General features: G+C 40.4%; 1 protein-coding gene across 2 annotated transcripts in view; it reads right to left on the reverse strand.

Annotated features, from left to right (window-relative positions):
• The window catches only part of LPAR1 (lysophosphatidic acid receptor 1), a 73272-nt gene that overhangs the window by 42615 nt on the left and 15850 nt on the right, over positions 1 to 14807 (reverse strand). For both annotated transcript variants that reach the window (XM_037374170.1, XM_037374171.1), the window contains exon 2: positions 6363 to 6532. In XM_037374170.1, coding sequence (XP_037230067.1) covers positions 6363 to 6422 — 60 coding nt within the window. In that variant the 5' untranslated portion in view covers positions 6423 to 6532. The remainder of the gene's footprint in view (positions 1 to 6362; positions 6533 to 14807) is intronic.

A 14807-nucleotide genomic window follows, 5' to 3' on the forward strand; every position in this document is an offset into this window, starting at 1 on the left:
AAGTCTCAAGGCAAGGGTCCTGATTAATTATAGCCTTATGCCTACTATGCCTATGTACAGATACAATCTCCTCTGCACAATGAAAGTATGAAACCCTACCACCAAGACACAACAGCTTCTCACATATTCTTTTCAGAATTGCATCTTCCGAAGTAATTGTTCAACACTTAACGAAAAACTTGTACAATAAGGGATCCTTTTAACTCTGCTGTGACATGATAAAGCTTAGGGACAGTGTGGCAATAGCTACCGTATTAAATCATTTTTAGGATGCTTTTGTTGTAAACTGTATTACTATGGAGTCTCAGATCTAACAAGTGTCCCAACTACTAGAAACAGAACTTCTCAGTTCAGTGTCTTATACCTGGAAAGAGTAACCTCAACCTATCTAGCCACTCAGTGTACCGAAGAGATCCAGACACCAGCAATACCAGAAAAAGAAGCAATTTTACTACTGAAAGGTATAATTCACAAGTGACACAGATCCTGTTGGAAACTATGATTAAGACCTCCACAGACTGACTATAAAATCAGGGAGGGTGTTGACCTTCTCTACTGCTTATTCACTGTTGACTACTACAAAAGCAAGTTCAAAAATAGTTTCCATGGGCTAAAAAAAAAAAAAAAAAAGGCATGAGTGAAAGCAGGAAATCCAGCAAACTCCAAAAATACCTTTCTTCTGGAAGATGCCAGGGTAACTATCAAGTCTGAAATACCTCGACTCAGCCCTACAGCTTTTCAGGACAGATAAATCAGGAGCCATGAAATTCGCTATTCAAACACAAGAGCATTATTGAAGAGTAGTGATGGTCAGGAGCAACACTGAGCTGGCCCAACAGCACTGCAGATTACAAAAGTTGAACCCACAGAGGCAGCACTTGGTACTGCTACAGAAAGGAAGCATGCATGCACAAGCACATGCACATGAAGTCTCTTTCACTGCAGAATTCTGCAAGCAAAAGGAGTTTCAAGAAATTAGAAAGCTAGAAGAGTTGGGAAAAATACCCAATGAAAGACAGTGAACTCATCCCTCCAGCAACCTACCCAATAATTCAGACACTGCTGTGTTGTTCCTCCTTTTCCACATTTTCAGGTGAGCTGCATTGCTAGCCAGCACTACCTACATGTTCTAATGAACATTTTCTAGTTGAGGAGCAAATGTTTGAATCAGAGCATAGTTCTACATCGTCACATCCCACTTACTTTGCTAGCGTGGCTTAAACACTTTGAATATTAGATTTTTTTTTTTTCCCAGACCAAACAGCACTTCTCTGTCACCCCATCTCCACCATTCAAGCTCATCTTGAAGGGAGGCCACCACTGCAACATGGAGGTACTGCAAAAAAGCTAATTTGCTTTGCCGCTAGGAGAGACACGATAGGGCATGTTGAACCCAAATCAGGTAGTTGAGCCTAAATGTCCCATACAGAGTATAGAAAGGGCTTCTGCAAGCCCTGCAAGCTTCATTTTCTTCTGAGAGAGCTTTCATGACAGGCTGAGCTACACAAGCAGTAGCCAAACACAGCTGTAGGCTCAACATTTCCCAGCTTTGTGGGAGATAGAGGAAGACAATTGTAGTCCATCGCTTAATTTAGTGACTGAAATACTCCACCTCTTACATCTTCAAAAGAAGTCTGTGTCATGATGCAGACTAGGCTTCTCCACCATCTTGCCCAGCTCACACTCCCAATGCCTACCTGCCTCACTCTCAACATCACAGCCAGGCATCTGACCTGCTGCAAACCCCTTGAAGGCTGCTGTGCAGGACAAGTGCAGCACAGGACAGACCTTTCCCAAAGACCCCAGTCCCAGGAAGAGCTTTCTGGAGAGGGGTGCAGCACACAGTCCTCTATCTGTGTCACTTTAGAATCCACAGGAGTGGAAGAAATGGGAAGGGAAAAAAGATCTGCGCCTCTAACACCTCTAACATGGAAGTGAACTTTCATGCATCCTTTGGGTCCAGTTTGGTGCTCAGTAAGCCAAGCTGGGAATTAATTCTTGGCTATAGCGGCTGAAAGACTGGCCTTTTATGTGGACAAAATGCTGTAGGTTACTGGGGCTACTTGCACCTCCAGGGCACAGCTTCCATTACTCCTTGTGAAGCAAACCAGCAGTGTGAGCACTTGGGAGAGCTTAGCCTACAAACAAAATGCTTATTCAAAATTATGTTAATGAGCACAGTAAATTTCATTTTGGACTGGAAACTGAGATTTCCAAATGGAAATAAGATGGCTATTCTGTGTTTACCATGGCAAATAATTTTTTCTTGAAATATACATTAGACAGTTTGTGTTTCTTTTGCTTTGATGCACTGTTTTGTGAAACATATAAACAGAATATAGAAAAATATTTCTCAGAGCTCTGGCAGCAATGGGTTCTCTACCAGTAACTTGTTCATACAGTACTGAGCAGCTGCCTATAAGGCAGTATTGGTCTACTTCGAGCAAAACAGAGATCTCTTTTGAACTCCTGGTAATCTCCTCTAGTGTAAGATTAAAAAAACCCATTCCCTATGACGCCTGTAACTGGATGGATATAGCTCTGATCACAAATGACTACTTCCAGTCTCATCACTTCCTTTTGTTCTCGTTTACCTTGTTCACCACCACCACAGGTTTGTTTTGGTAGAAAGGTTAATTTGTTTACTCACCTAGAAGGGGAGAAAAAAAAAATAATCACCCATTTGTTGATGCAGAATTGGGCACCAAATCCAAAATGCAAATCGTGTTGGCCTTTGTTAGGTAAAGGGGTGACTCCATAAAAACTTGTTCTCAAGCATCATTATAAAGAGGGAAAAAAAGCTACTGAGGATAACCATCCTGTGGTAAGGGTAGTTTAAATCTCTTCCACTCCAATTCAAACAAAAAGAAGGGAAAAATAGGTAAGCATTCAGTGGCCCAGAGCAGGAGAAGTGGTTTTTGGCTCTGGTAACCACATAGCAATGAGAGGCCACTATAATGGAAACTGCTCTGGATTTCTCTTAGAAACAGCTGCAAAGCAGTTATTTCAATGTACTCATTTACTTCTAGTATTTGGCTGGTAGGATCCACTGCTGGCAAAAGCAAAGAGAAAATGATGAATTTTTGTTGTTTTCTTGTTTTAAGCATTTCTAAAGCACTGTTGGAAGTCCCTGGTTCATTAAGCAACTGGAGCTCAAATAATTTCTTCTTCAAAGGTTTTAGTGCAGAATTCATCTCATGCCATTCACAAAGAAAGAAGATACTAATCACTTTACAGAGTACATTAATCAGTTTAGATCATCACTTGTCATGTTTCCTTTTTGCAAACAGCAAAGCCCTCTGGGATGCTAAATGCTTCTCACAGAATTATTTAACTTTCCACTTACTGCATTATCAGACTAATCAGGTTTCTAATGACATAATTTTGCTTACACATAGCTGAGGTATGAAGTCATGTGTACCACAAAATATCCCCAACTTAAAAGTCAAGAAGTTTTGTTACATTTTGTTTCTCTCTCTTTAAGAGCAGAATGACTTATCCGTTCTGAAACCACTAGACTCTGCCTTACAATAAAAGCTTGTTGCCAAAAACTCAAAGCATATTCTTGAAAGTTTTCATTTCATTGACTTCTTTGACATATTGTGGATGGTGTCCCAGAATGGTTTTCTATTGCAGATTTCAGCTATGGATAGCTAAACTACCCTGAAACTTTACTTATCCTTCACATTTAAACATGACCAAGATGCCTTAATTCTGTGCTCTTAATCACAGCTTATGCCTGTTAACAGGATGCTGGGCGGGGAAAGAAGACAGGAGCAAAGAGCTTCAGACAGGTCAGTATGTAGGGAGGGTACGAAGAGACATGACTATGGACAATGTGTTGCTTCAGTAGAGGGTTGCAGAAAGCACCAAAAGCAGTTTCTATAGTGGCATGCTAGCAATAAGAATATTTTAAAACAGTAACAATTTCCCACCTGGTATCCAGAAGGGACTTTAAAAAACTTTCTCAAGATGTGTATCTTTTGTTACCTGACTCAGAAGGCAAAGCTTGAGTAAGATACCATTTGCAATTAAATTAGCAGGAACTTATTGTGGTGCCACCACATACATCTGTAGGATTGAAGCCCAAGTGAAAACCTGTCATGGTGGGCTTCAGATTGCAAAAGAGCCTGCTGAGGTATCTGGGATTCTCCTTTATGGCCAATAAGAGTCTATTCCTTTTTGACCTGTGCAGTTAAAGGACTTATGGTAGGCAGAGGAATATTTATTACTGATATGCATATACACACGTAGATATATGTACATGTGTATATAAAATAGATAATATTTACTTCTAAGATTAAATTGACCAAATGTGAAGGAAACCAATTATTCTGGCAATGCCAAAAGAAAGTTTTAAGAGAAAACTTTAAACTTTCTTTATCTTTAATCTTTTTTTAAGTAGCAAAACACTTCTTCTGAGATGCCATCTAGCTCATGCAAAAGGCATGCAAGGCTACTTCCAAGTTAAAAAAAATAAAATCCTTCCCTGAAACATTAGTCTCTAAATGTCTTCTGCAGCACACTGTAGCATCTGCTCTGTTTTAAAAGGCAAAACAATGCACCCCAGGAAAAAAAAAAGGTGTTTTAATGAATACAGTTTTATAAACTATACCCAAAATTCATTTGTATGCTACCACAAATGGGAAAGGCAAGCTCATGCAGTCCCAGTCTGAAAAGTGCTTTACTTCAATACCTCCATCTAACGATGAAAGTCCATTTTTATGCATGAGCTTGAGAGAACGGCATTGTTCTATGACAATCTCCCACACTGAGATACAAGTCTTTTCTTCCTGTTGCTACTTCTTTTCAGCTCCTAAGTCAAACATTATTGATGCATAATCTCTAAAACACATGCGTAGAAGGGCAGCTGTTCAGATTACAAGTCAATGACCAGAATCATCCATTTATCTCTGACCTTGGGTCTAGTGATGCAAGTCCATGGCAGGATTTAATCAGCAGAAACTCCCTGCAGTCACAGGACACATGTATTTGTTGAACCACAAGTACAACAGAGTGGTGACTGTGCTGATCATCAAGTCCTTTACAAGTGACAGCTTTTCTTCCACTCATTCTCGCACCACAGTTGACTTATTTTCTTTTCAAAAAGGCATTTATCCTTACCAGCAATCCTTAGATACACAAATTTCTCATATATAAAGAAGGGTCTGAAGAGACAACCCGTGGAGGCAGGGGGTTCAAGTGCCTTTCAGGGCACATGAGGAGATCCCCTGGGGGAGTCTTTCTCCAGAAAGGGAGAAAGCAGCTAGACAGCCTGGGCTACAAGCATACAGCATCCACCTCCAACTAGGTATTCTGTTCTGCTGTAAAGACCCAAAATCCTTCTCCTGACCCTAAAAGGGACAGAGACTTGGAAAGCAACAAACATACTTCTAAAATATACTAGCTCTCCATATGAAACACAGGAGAATGAGGAGGACAAAGAAGTTTCTCCAGAGCGGATTTTGGGTTCAGCTCACTTCACATCACCACCTACTAGTGAACATGGTCTTTGTAAATTCACAGGGTCGAGAGATTTCTGAACTACTGCACTTCTTAGTGCAGATTGCTAAGAGGTATAGTCTCCTGAGCCAAAGAATCTTCAGCCAACAAACAAAAGCAAAGTAAACATAAAATCTCCTGTTATCTGACATCTGCCTTAAGCAATTGTGGTGCCTTCTACAGTAAAATGTAGAACTTAGAACTGTTAAGGATGTAACAGACACTTGGATCTCTATAAAGTCAAAGGGATTTTGAAAAATGCTTTTCTGAGATGAAATCTTGATTGTTATTAACAGCTCTTTCTGTTTGTAATACATACTTCACCAGAAAGACACAAGTACTTGGTGTTCAGTACGTGGAGCTGAAGAAATCACTTTAGTATTTATAAATATCAAGCCTGAAACACACACTTTGATTCATGATAGCAAGATTAGTGTGTTAGTAATTGTAAGTACATTATTAATTTTATTACTGCTTTCAGCTTAAAACTTTAGCTTTCCTGATAAGAACACTGAAACTGAAATTTCCTGTGGCATTATTTCAACTGAACCACAGTATGACCTTCTTCTATTTTGTATTCACTAGGCACAGTAAAAAAATGAACCATAGCGCAGGGATCACCTACATGGAGTCAATGAGGACTGTATTTTGCCATATATTTTCTTCTACAAATAGTAAAATAATGTCATGTGTCAAAATAGGACAACATTTTTAGCAAGTGATGACTGTCTAATACAATATTTCAGCTGAGTCACAGAGGGAATTTTAGAAGTGAGACAGGAGAAAGATCTAGGATTCAATGAGGAAATAGGAAAGAGGTTCAGTCAGTTTAGTTGCCAGTTTCATTGTGGTCTACTCACCTCAATTACCTCAGGTTGGGACATCATGGAGGACGGCACCAAATCAGTGGGGATATCCATAGTAGCTCAAAATATCCCTGCTGTCCTTTGCACCCTTCCTCTGCACCCGCAAACCCGTGGTAGGAACACAGAAGCACTTCCTCAGACCCTAGTCATGCTGGCATTTGCTCCTAGTAGGAAGGGAAAAAAAAAAAAGTGTTGAGAGTAACAAAAGAACTGGACGTGCAGTCAACACCCAAGCCCCTCGGCTGCTGCAAAAACCAGCCTGTGATTTTGCACAGCCCAACTTGCTTGCATGACGATTCACAACAGATTTGCAGAGAAATTTCAAAGGGCACACTGGAATTTGGTCCAGAAGAACAAAACAATTCACTTGACCACACAAATTAGAATTTACACAAACTGAGTAACAGCAAGTAGGCTAATGCACAGACTGTACACATTTGCAAGGAAAGATGGTCGCTTACAGAGCACTGGAATAGTGTTAACGGATTTTTTTTTCTGTAGTTCTTTTGTTTTCCCTACACACCAGAAAAAACAAAACAAAACAAAACCAACCCCTCACAGAAAAGTACTCATGGAATTACTTGCTGGAATTTAGGATACATTTATTTCCTCAGCAACTATTGGTTTACAGTTTGGTGATCACATGAACTTTTCTTCTGTCTTAAGAAAAATAACTTAAACATTATGACATCCTTATCCTTGATTTATTTTAACCATACATATTTGGGGTTTGGGTTTCTGTTTTGTTTTTTTTTTTGACAGATTTGCTGTAGGTAAATATACTGAATTGCTGTGTAAAGTTTGATCAGTTCATCCAATTTTACTTCTGTAACTACCATGTTTATCAAGGTTAGATCAGCTTCCCATAGGTTTCTATTCTTTGGTGCAAAGAAAACTAAACGAAAGGGGAGAAAATGGTAAATGGCCAAGAAGTTAATCCCATTTAAAAATTCTGGACTAAGGCTACTGCAGTTTTCTCCCCCCAGTCAGGTCAGACATATAAAACACCACCCACAAGTTAGCCACCACAGAAAGGATTTTGCAGAGACACCTATTGCTCTCAGTATCTACCAGTTCCTATTCTGTAAGTCATGGCAGAAAACCACACACGCTAAGTGTATTCAGCATCCAACAAATGCACCAAAAATGGTGTCAAACCTAACTAATCTTTCTAACTGAGACCATGGTGTAGTCATACAGACACAGCTAGTGACCTTCCTGGCCACCGGTTCATTTTTTTTCGACAGTAACGCTTACGAAGCCAAGAAAGAACAGATCATGCTGTAGGAAAGTTGCACTCCACATGGTTTTCTGAGTCAGTTATGTCTTTTTTTTTTTTATTCATTTAAACTTAGCCTTTGCACACCACTGTGGAAATTTTTCCTCCTTCTTGAAAAGCATCATCTTGAAATGCCTGCCTCACATTTCAACACATCCCCACATGCCTTACGTCACATGTAGCTGTCTCATCTTCCAAGCTCTAGGATCACTTTTTCCATCTTTATATAGCTTTCCAGTGACCCCTATTCTTTCCTACTCATTTCTTGCTAGTAACCTTTCATTCTTTCCACTCCTTGCTCCAAATTTCTACTATACTCTTGAAGAGGACAGAAAATGGAGATTTAGCAGTCTTCCACTGGAAATTGAAGAACCAAGCTACACATCCTTCAGGCTTCCCCTTTTCTTTTAAAAAACAGAGGTTTGCCTTTTTCTGAAATTCACTGCTTTTCGTACAGTGCATGACAGATGAAGGAAACACATAGCATCAACTTGAAACTGCTTTTCTGACTATCTGGCCAAGAAGAGAGTGATTTTCAGTAAAACTCCATCAACAGCCTCAAGATCCTCAACCAACACATTTCATCACTGTCTAGCCAGCTGTCACAAATATAAGAACTCAGAAGACCTTTTTGTTTGTGTTCTTCTGTGTCACTGTACCTACTTTACAGCATCTCACTGTTAGTTTCTTTTAAATTTTATTCTCTTAATCCTGAAACACTGCCACTCCTGGATAATGAAGATGGGGAAAAAAGTACTGATAAAGCAGACTTTAGGGAATACTAGACCAAAATCAAAAGGTACACTTAGAATCCTGTTGGCCACATATGAAAAGGAGAGGAAATCATAATTTTTACTAGGGAGCATCACAGAATAGAAGAAAAAAAATATCTAAAGAAAAAAAAACACCAAACCAAACAAACAGGTCTCCTCAGCCTTTAGCTAGTTCTGTGTACTCCAGGTAGAACACAAATGCCAGAAAAAGCTTAACCCCATAAAATTTAATGAGCACTTTAATGCAGATGAGAGATTTGTCTGTAGTAATTTTTCACCATAAAAAAACTCCTTAGCCTATGACCATTCTACATTTTTCCTTCTGCACTTAGCTGTATTTTTATTGCTGATATTGCACTGATACCTCAATTCGCCTTGAAAAGGGAAGGGTCTTCTGCATGCGTCTTGCTTCTCAACCACCTGAACACAACCTACACAATAATTAGGACCTTCTGCCAAATCATTAAGCTTCTAAAAGCATTCCAGCTGAAAACAGGTTGGACTATACTAAAAGCACTCTCCCCTGGCTCCCGAACCGCCCCATCTTCTTCAGCAGTAACGAAGTACAAAGAGGACTGTGCTTTCACAGCAGTGCAAAAACAGACTGGCTCCATTCAAGCAAACAAAGGTGGCTTCTAACTTAATACCCGTGTGAGTTCAGGGTGCAGCCCCGTGTTTTTCAAGAACTGTGAATAAAGGGAATAGGATCCTCAAATGAACTTTACGAAAGGGCATTAATGACAGAAAATGTAATCTCTATTAAAAAGAAAGCCTGAAATGCACAAGCACAGGAGTGGCTCCTTACTAATGAGATTTTGATGGCTTGCTGCACTAAAAGTAACTGGGGAAAAAAAAACAAACCCACAAAAACCCAAAAAAACCAAAACCAAAACACCAAAATTTGGAAGTAGATTCACAGGTATTATTCCCAGACACTGAAACTGCAGGTGTCGCATGTCAGTACCACCCTACATACTCTTCACAGACGCTGCTGTCTTTACTGAATGCATCTGCAGAACTGCAAGCTGGGAAACACATTGGATCTGTATCAAAAATTTGTAAAATGAAGATTATAAAATTTCTTATCCTCTGTTAAGGCGAGTTATCTCTAAGAAACTATGTTTCATTGTAATAAACTACAGCATTTAGAAAATCATCTGTAGTAATACATTGAGTTTTTGGTTAACTGAGGGGAAAAAATAATCAGCTGACACTCAGCAGAGTAGCTTATATCTAATATGCAGAGCAGGAACACACCCTCACCAAAAACATACTGCTTTCTGACATGCTATCATTAAGCACCACGATTACTGGATTAGCTCTCTGAGACCACAGAGAAGGGGAACAGTGCAGTTTTGTTATTACGTGGAGTAGTTAGGAGAAACGCAATCACATATTACAGAAGCATCATCTTGAAGGAACTGCTTCTGGAAAATCCATTTTAATGACAAAAATTATTACCCCTTATTCCTCCCCAGTTTCTTGCACAGTACCTTGTGATCTGCAAATATCAGGAGTGATACAGTAATACCAACAATTTCTGCATTACTGTGTATCTCATCTGGGCCTCATCTAGAGTAAGGTGCTGGGACTGAAAGGCAAATTGGATTTTCACAATTTGTGTCTGTCTCTTGTGTCAGAGAATTTCAGGTGTCCTGCATCATTCCTACCTTTCAGCTTTGGTTTCTTGCACCCGTATCAGACTCTTTTGGTATCATGGCTTGACTTCACAGACCTCAGTTTTCTGGGTTACATGACTCTGAAGATGCTGATTGGTAGGGCCATGAAGTGTTAAATGTGACTTAGCTAAACAAAGCTACCCTCCCTGCACACCTGTAGTGAATGAAAGCCTAACTTACAGTTTCTCAGAGAACAGTTTGAAGTTCTTATTGATCCCAGATGGATAGGACCTGTAAACCCATCAAGGAAAATAAAACAGAACAAAATGCAAAAAGATGAGAAAATAAGATGATCGCCTAAGTGTCCCACTTCCAGATGTCACTTCAGAGACATTCCAGATTTCACATGGCATCTGAAGTCTTGCCATCCAAAAGTCATCACCTGGCATCACTCACCTCCAGCAGCCTCTTTCACTAAACAACCATCGCTTTTAAGCATTAGTTTGTTCAACACACAAAAAAAACCTCTGTGACTCCACCACGCAGCCTTACAAGGCAAAAAGGCAAACAAACACCATCCAGGGAACAGCAACAGCAATGACTTGGTGGGTCTACTGCTTCATTTTACCACTTGTTAAACCGATGGTGATAACATGAATTTTTAGTTATCTGCTATGGACTTATGGAGGTGTTTTTTCTGCTCCCAGTAACCACTGAGCTAATAAAAGAATAACTACAGATGCATTTTCTATCATGTAAGAAAATAAAAATGAAAGGCAGAAAAATTGGTTTCAATTTCATGCATCTAAGAAAAGAAGAGGCTTTACTGTTACTCCTTCCTTTACTACAGTGACTGCTAGAAATTATTGCAAAAATCTGGACTTGCTATTGCAAGTTACAGAGCACTAGATTTTCTTCCTAATAGAAAGATACTACCTCTTTTGAGTCCTTATGCTACTTTAGGTAAAACCTTCACCGCCTCTGATGCTGTCACTTTGAACAGCATATGTACATCCTCACAGAAATGCAATTCACTAGCTTAAACCTGTTTGAAAAGTCACAAATAATTTTTTCAGAACACCAAAACTTTTATTGACGTATACTTCAAACAAATTGATTAAAAATCCTAAAAAAAACCTAGGATGTGTCAACACGATTTTGAAGGTGAGCAGAGGTACCTGCAACTGTGAAATGATAGTTTTAGCAAACTGGCAAAGGGCAAACCACATCACAGAAATACAGATAAGAAGCTCTTTATCTCCCTGAAATTGCAAGGTGATCCAAACTCTGTTAGCATTGACTTCTTTGAAACAGTTTGTTTCAGCAAGCCTTTGCATAAACACAGCACTCAATTTTTCTCCTCCTGCCCCCCCCCCCCCCCCAATCCCTTCTCACCATTCTTCAGTTCATTACTGGTTAAAATGAGGGGGAAAGCCGTATGCTACTTCCCTGTCCTGTCACCTCAGGACTTTACTCCTCTTCCCTTGCATGGTATGTCTGGAGTGGCGTTTCAGCAAACATCTTGTTTTGTATCAAGAACCAGACTGCTGAATGTTGGAAGTGAGTTTGTTACGTGGTGTACTTTGACAAATAAATGTGCAGAAGGAGAGGCATAAGACATGTGAAACTTTACTCGATGACCCGCCAAAGCATAAGGACAAAGTGAACTAACCGAAGCAGTTATGATCTCTACAATCCGTATTTCCTCCCAATTCTGCCCTCTCTCTCTGTTCCAGGGTGTGTTCTGCCTGCAAATGAAGATAACCTCCTGTGCCCGGTGTCAACTTGCTCAGCAGTTGAAAGAGCTGCAGTAAGTTAATAGCTGTGATTCAGTATTGGGTAAAAGAAGCAGAAAAGAAATAAAAGAGATTTCCAGACAGATGGTGCCGCCCATTGTTATACTCTTGCCCTAAAGTCCTTCTAAACAACAGCAACAACTCTTCCACTTAATGAGACTCTTTCCCTACCTTCTCCCCATCAAATTTCCGATGTCTCAGGAAGGACATCTCCCCTTTCAGCAGATGCATCAGAACAATTTGGAAGCTGACACAAAATTAACTGTCCCTGCCAAATTTGAATACACACATTTTACTGTACAAATTCTGCAGCTTCGTTGCTGTCAGCCCGACTCTTTCACCTCATCCCCCTCTCCTGAAAACAGGATAAAGGCTCCCACCACAGCAACATCTATTACTACAGCAGTAAGTCCTGGGCTAGATCTAGTATATGGTACTGACGAAACAGCTTTACCAGCAGTGAATCTGAAGTTACACTGCTGGAATTGGAAGTCATTTTGTCGATAATAGCATGGAAGAAGATTATCATTTCTGACGTCACAGGGACTGATGTGAGCTCTGACTGGGTTGTACCACTGTTCATATACATCATAGTAGGAAGTGGATGCAACTATTCAGCATGGCTTCAGGCCAACTACCAACAAATTGCCCAAGTTACATCTGTTATTACAGCACACGGAACACTACCCTCTGTTGCCCCAGTGAAGGCCAGTTGTACAAATGTGCCTCATCCCAAAGCCTTCCCATCTGTTGCCTCTAGTGACTGGACAGACTGCTTTAAAGAGCTATGGAGCTATAGCATCTTGCCCATTTGGAAGATCTTAATCAGAATGAATAAATGAACTGTGAAAATGGATTTGTGAGGTTTTACTGAAGGGTCATTGAAGCCTGGAAGGGGAGTGCCAGAGGAAAGGGACAATGTCTCTCTGCTTCCTTTGCTGTACCATCACCCCCCCCTGGAAACAGCCTCTGCCAGTAAAGCTAGATGTTTCTTGAGTCCAGCTTCACTGTCTAGAAAGCTAGGTTTTACTGGAGTTTGCTAATACAGGGGAAGGTTCAGACACAACTATTGGAGATCTCTACCTTGCAAATGCTGAAAAAAAACCCCACCCAAAAACCAGAGTAAAACATACTTGATGATCTCTGCCCTCTCCCGTTAGTGAGAGTGACTATCACTGAAGTTACAACCAGCCCTAAGAAATTGGCCATTTTTTTCAGTTGGAGATCAAGGACAGACTTAAGATGCAACAAAACTTTACTCATTCCCTTCTGCAGAAGAAACTGAGGTCGTCACAGGGAACAAGGTGAGTTTTCCATCCTGCTGTTATGCTAGCACTTCACACATGGGCAACAAATCCTTTTTTGCATGCACAAAGACAGGCAATAACTACACAGAGTAAAAGATGCTTAAGTAATACCTCATCCCCAAAAACACAGCACGTACAGTTGCCCAAATTGCAACTGGAAATCAATCTATACCCAGAAACATTTTTCCATCAACTCCCTGTCCTGGTGGAGAAATGACCTAATCATTTCTTTGCAGTAATCTGTGGTTAATTCCCTTTGAGATTAAATGTCAGTTCTTTGCCAGATGCTGTTTAAGACATCAGACCTTTTCTTTTGCAGGCTGAGTGGGTTAATCCAACAGCATCAATTTCTACCTGGATAATTTCTGCTCACAGAACTTCAGTTACTGGTGAAGTAATTCACTATTCGAGCACAATCATTTCCAGAGCAATTATTAAAAAAAAAAAAGGTAATTTTCCAACCTGACACAACAGATGAACAACAAAGAAGCTGTCTAACCAAAATATCATTAAGCTTTAAAAGGGAGGGAAGGAGGGAGGGAGACATGCAATAAGTATTTTAAATGTTTCACTGTCATCATCAAACAGCTTGTTAATAACAAAAAAACCTGGCAAATACAATGGATAATTGAGCTGGTTGGCCCCCAAACCAGGATCAGTTAGCACTAACCCCTCTCTCCTGCCATCACTGTTTGGCTATACGGTAGCAAGACGAGATCCAGTGAACTGGGGACGCTTGCAGGGCTGCAGGAGCACTAGTGGAGCTGCACTTCAGGACATCCCATGCAAGCGCAAAGGCTTACAAACACCTGCAAAAGGGTTGGCAGTGAGGTAGGCTGAGATAGCTTCCTGCCAAAGTGCTGAGAGAGTGCAGAAGAACAGCCTCCAGCAAGACCTCTGGACAGCAAGTGCCATCACTACCTGCCCTTGGATCTCCAGCATGCTGCCTGACCCACATCGAAACCTCCTAGGAGACCAGAATGAAAGAACACGAATACCCCAACAGATCAGATCACAAGAGCAGAGAACCCCTGTTTCGGCTGTTGAAAAACATCCTTCCTTTACCCTGTGTGCATCATCTGCTTTCTGGCTTTTTTTCTTTAAACGTGATCTGAGCACTTGCGACTTTAACAACCAAAAAAGCAGAAGGACAAAAAAAAAAACCAAAACAAAAAACCCAACCTTTCCCAAGTTCAGATCTAACCCACCCACTGAACATGCCAAGGCAAGTACTGTTTACACTGCCGCTGCTCCAACTTCAGAACGACAGTGTCCTAAAAAAATTGTCTTGGAAGTGATCCAGCATCACAAAGACAGACCACAGAACCAGGGGTTTTATTATTGCTATGGTCCCACTGCTTCTGTGTGTGTGATGCCTGCTTTGATTGCACTTTTTCAGCCAAAGCTTACATTCCACACAATATGTATAGCACAACCACCTCTTAGCCACTAACGGCATCAAAAGCAGGACAGCAGCATGTTTAGCTGTGTATCACTTTGCAGACTGCTTTACTGAGAACAGCAACCACTGGCCAGAGCATTCAGCTTTTACTTAAGCCAAACCAAAACAAAATATTAACAAAAAAACAACTTGCGAAATTTAACCTCAACTTGCTCACCCACCTGAAAAGCATCTTACCAAACAATCAGAAATAAGAGAGCTAA

The sequence above is a fragment of the Falco rusticolus genome, chromosome Z, assembly GCF_015220075.1.
Source record: "Falco rusticolus isolate bFalRus1 chromosome Z, bFalRus1.pri, whole genome shotgun sequence".
Classification (NCBI taxonomy): domain Eukaryota; kingdom Metazoa; phylum Chordata; class Aves; order Falconiformes; family Falconidae; genus Falco; species Falco rusticolus.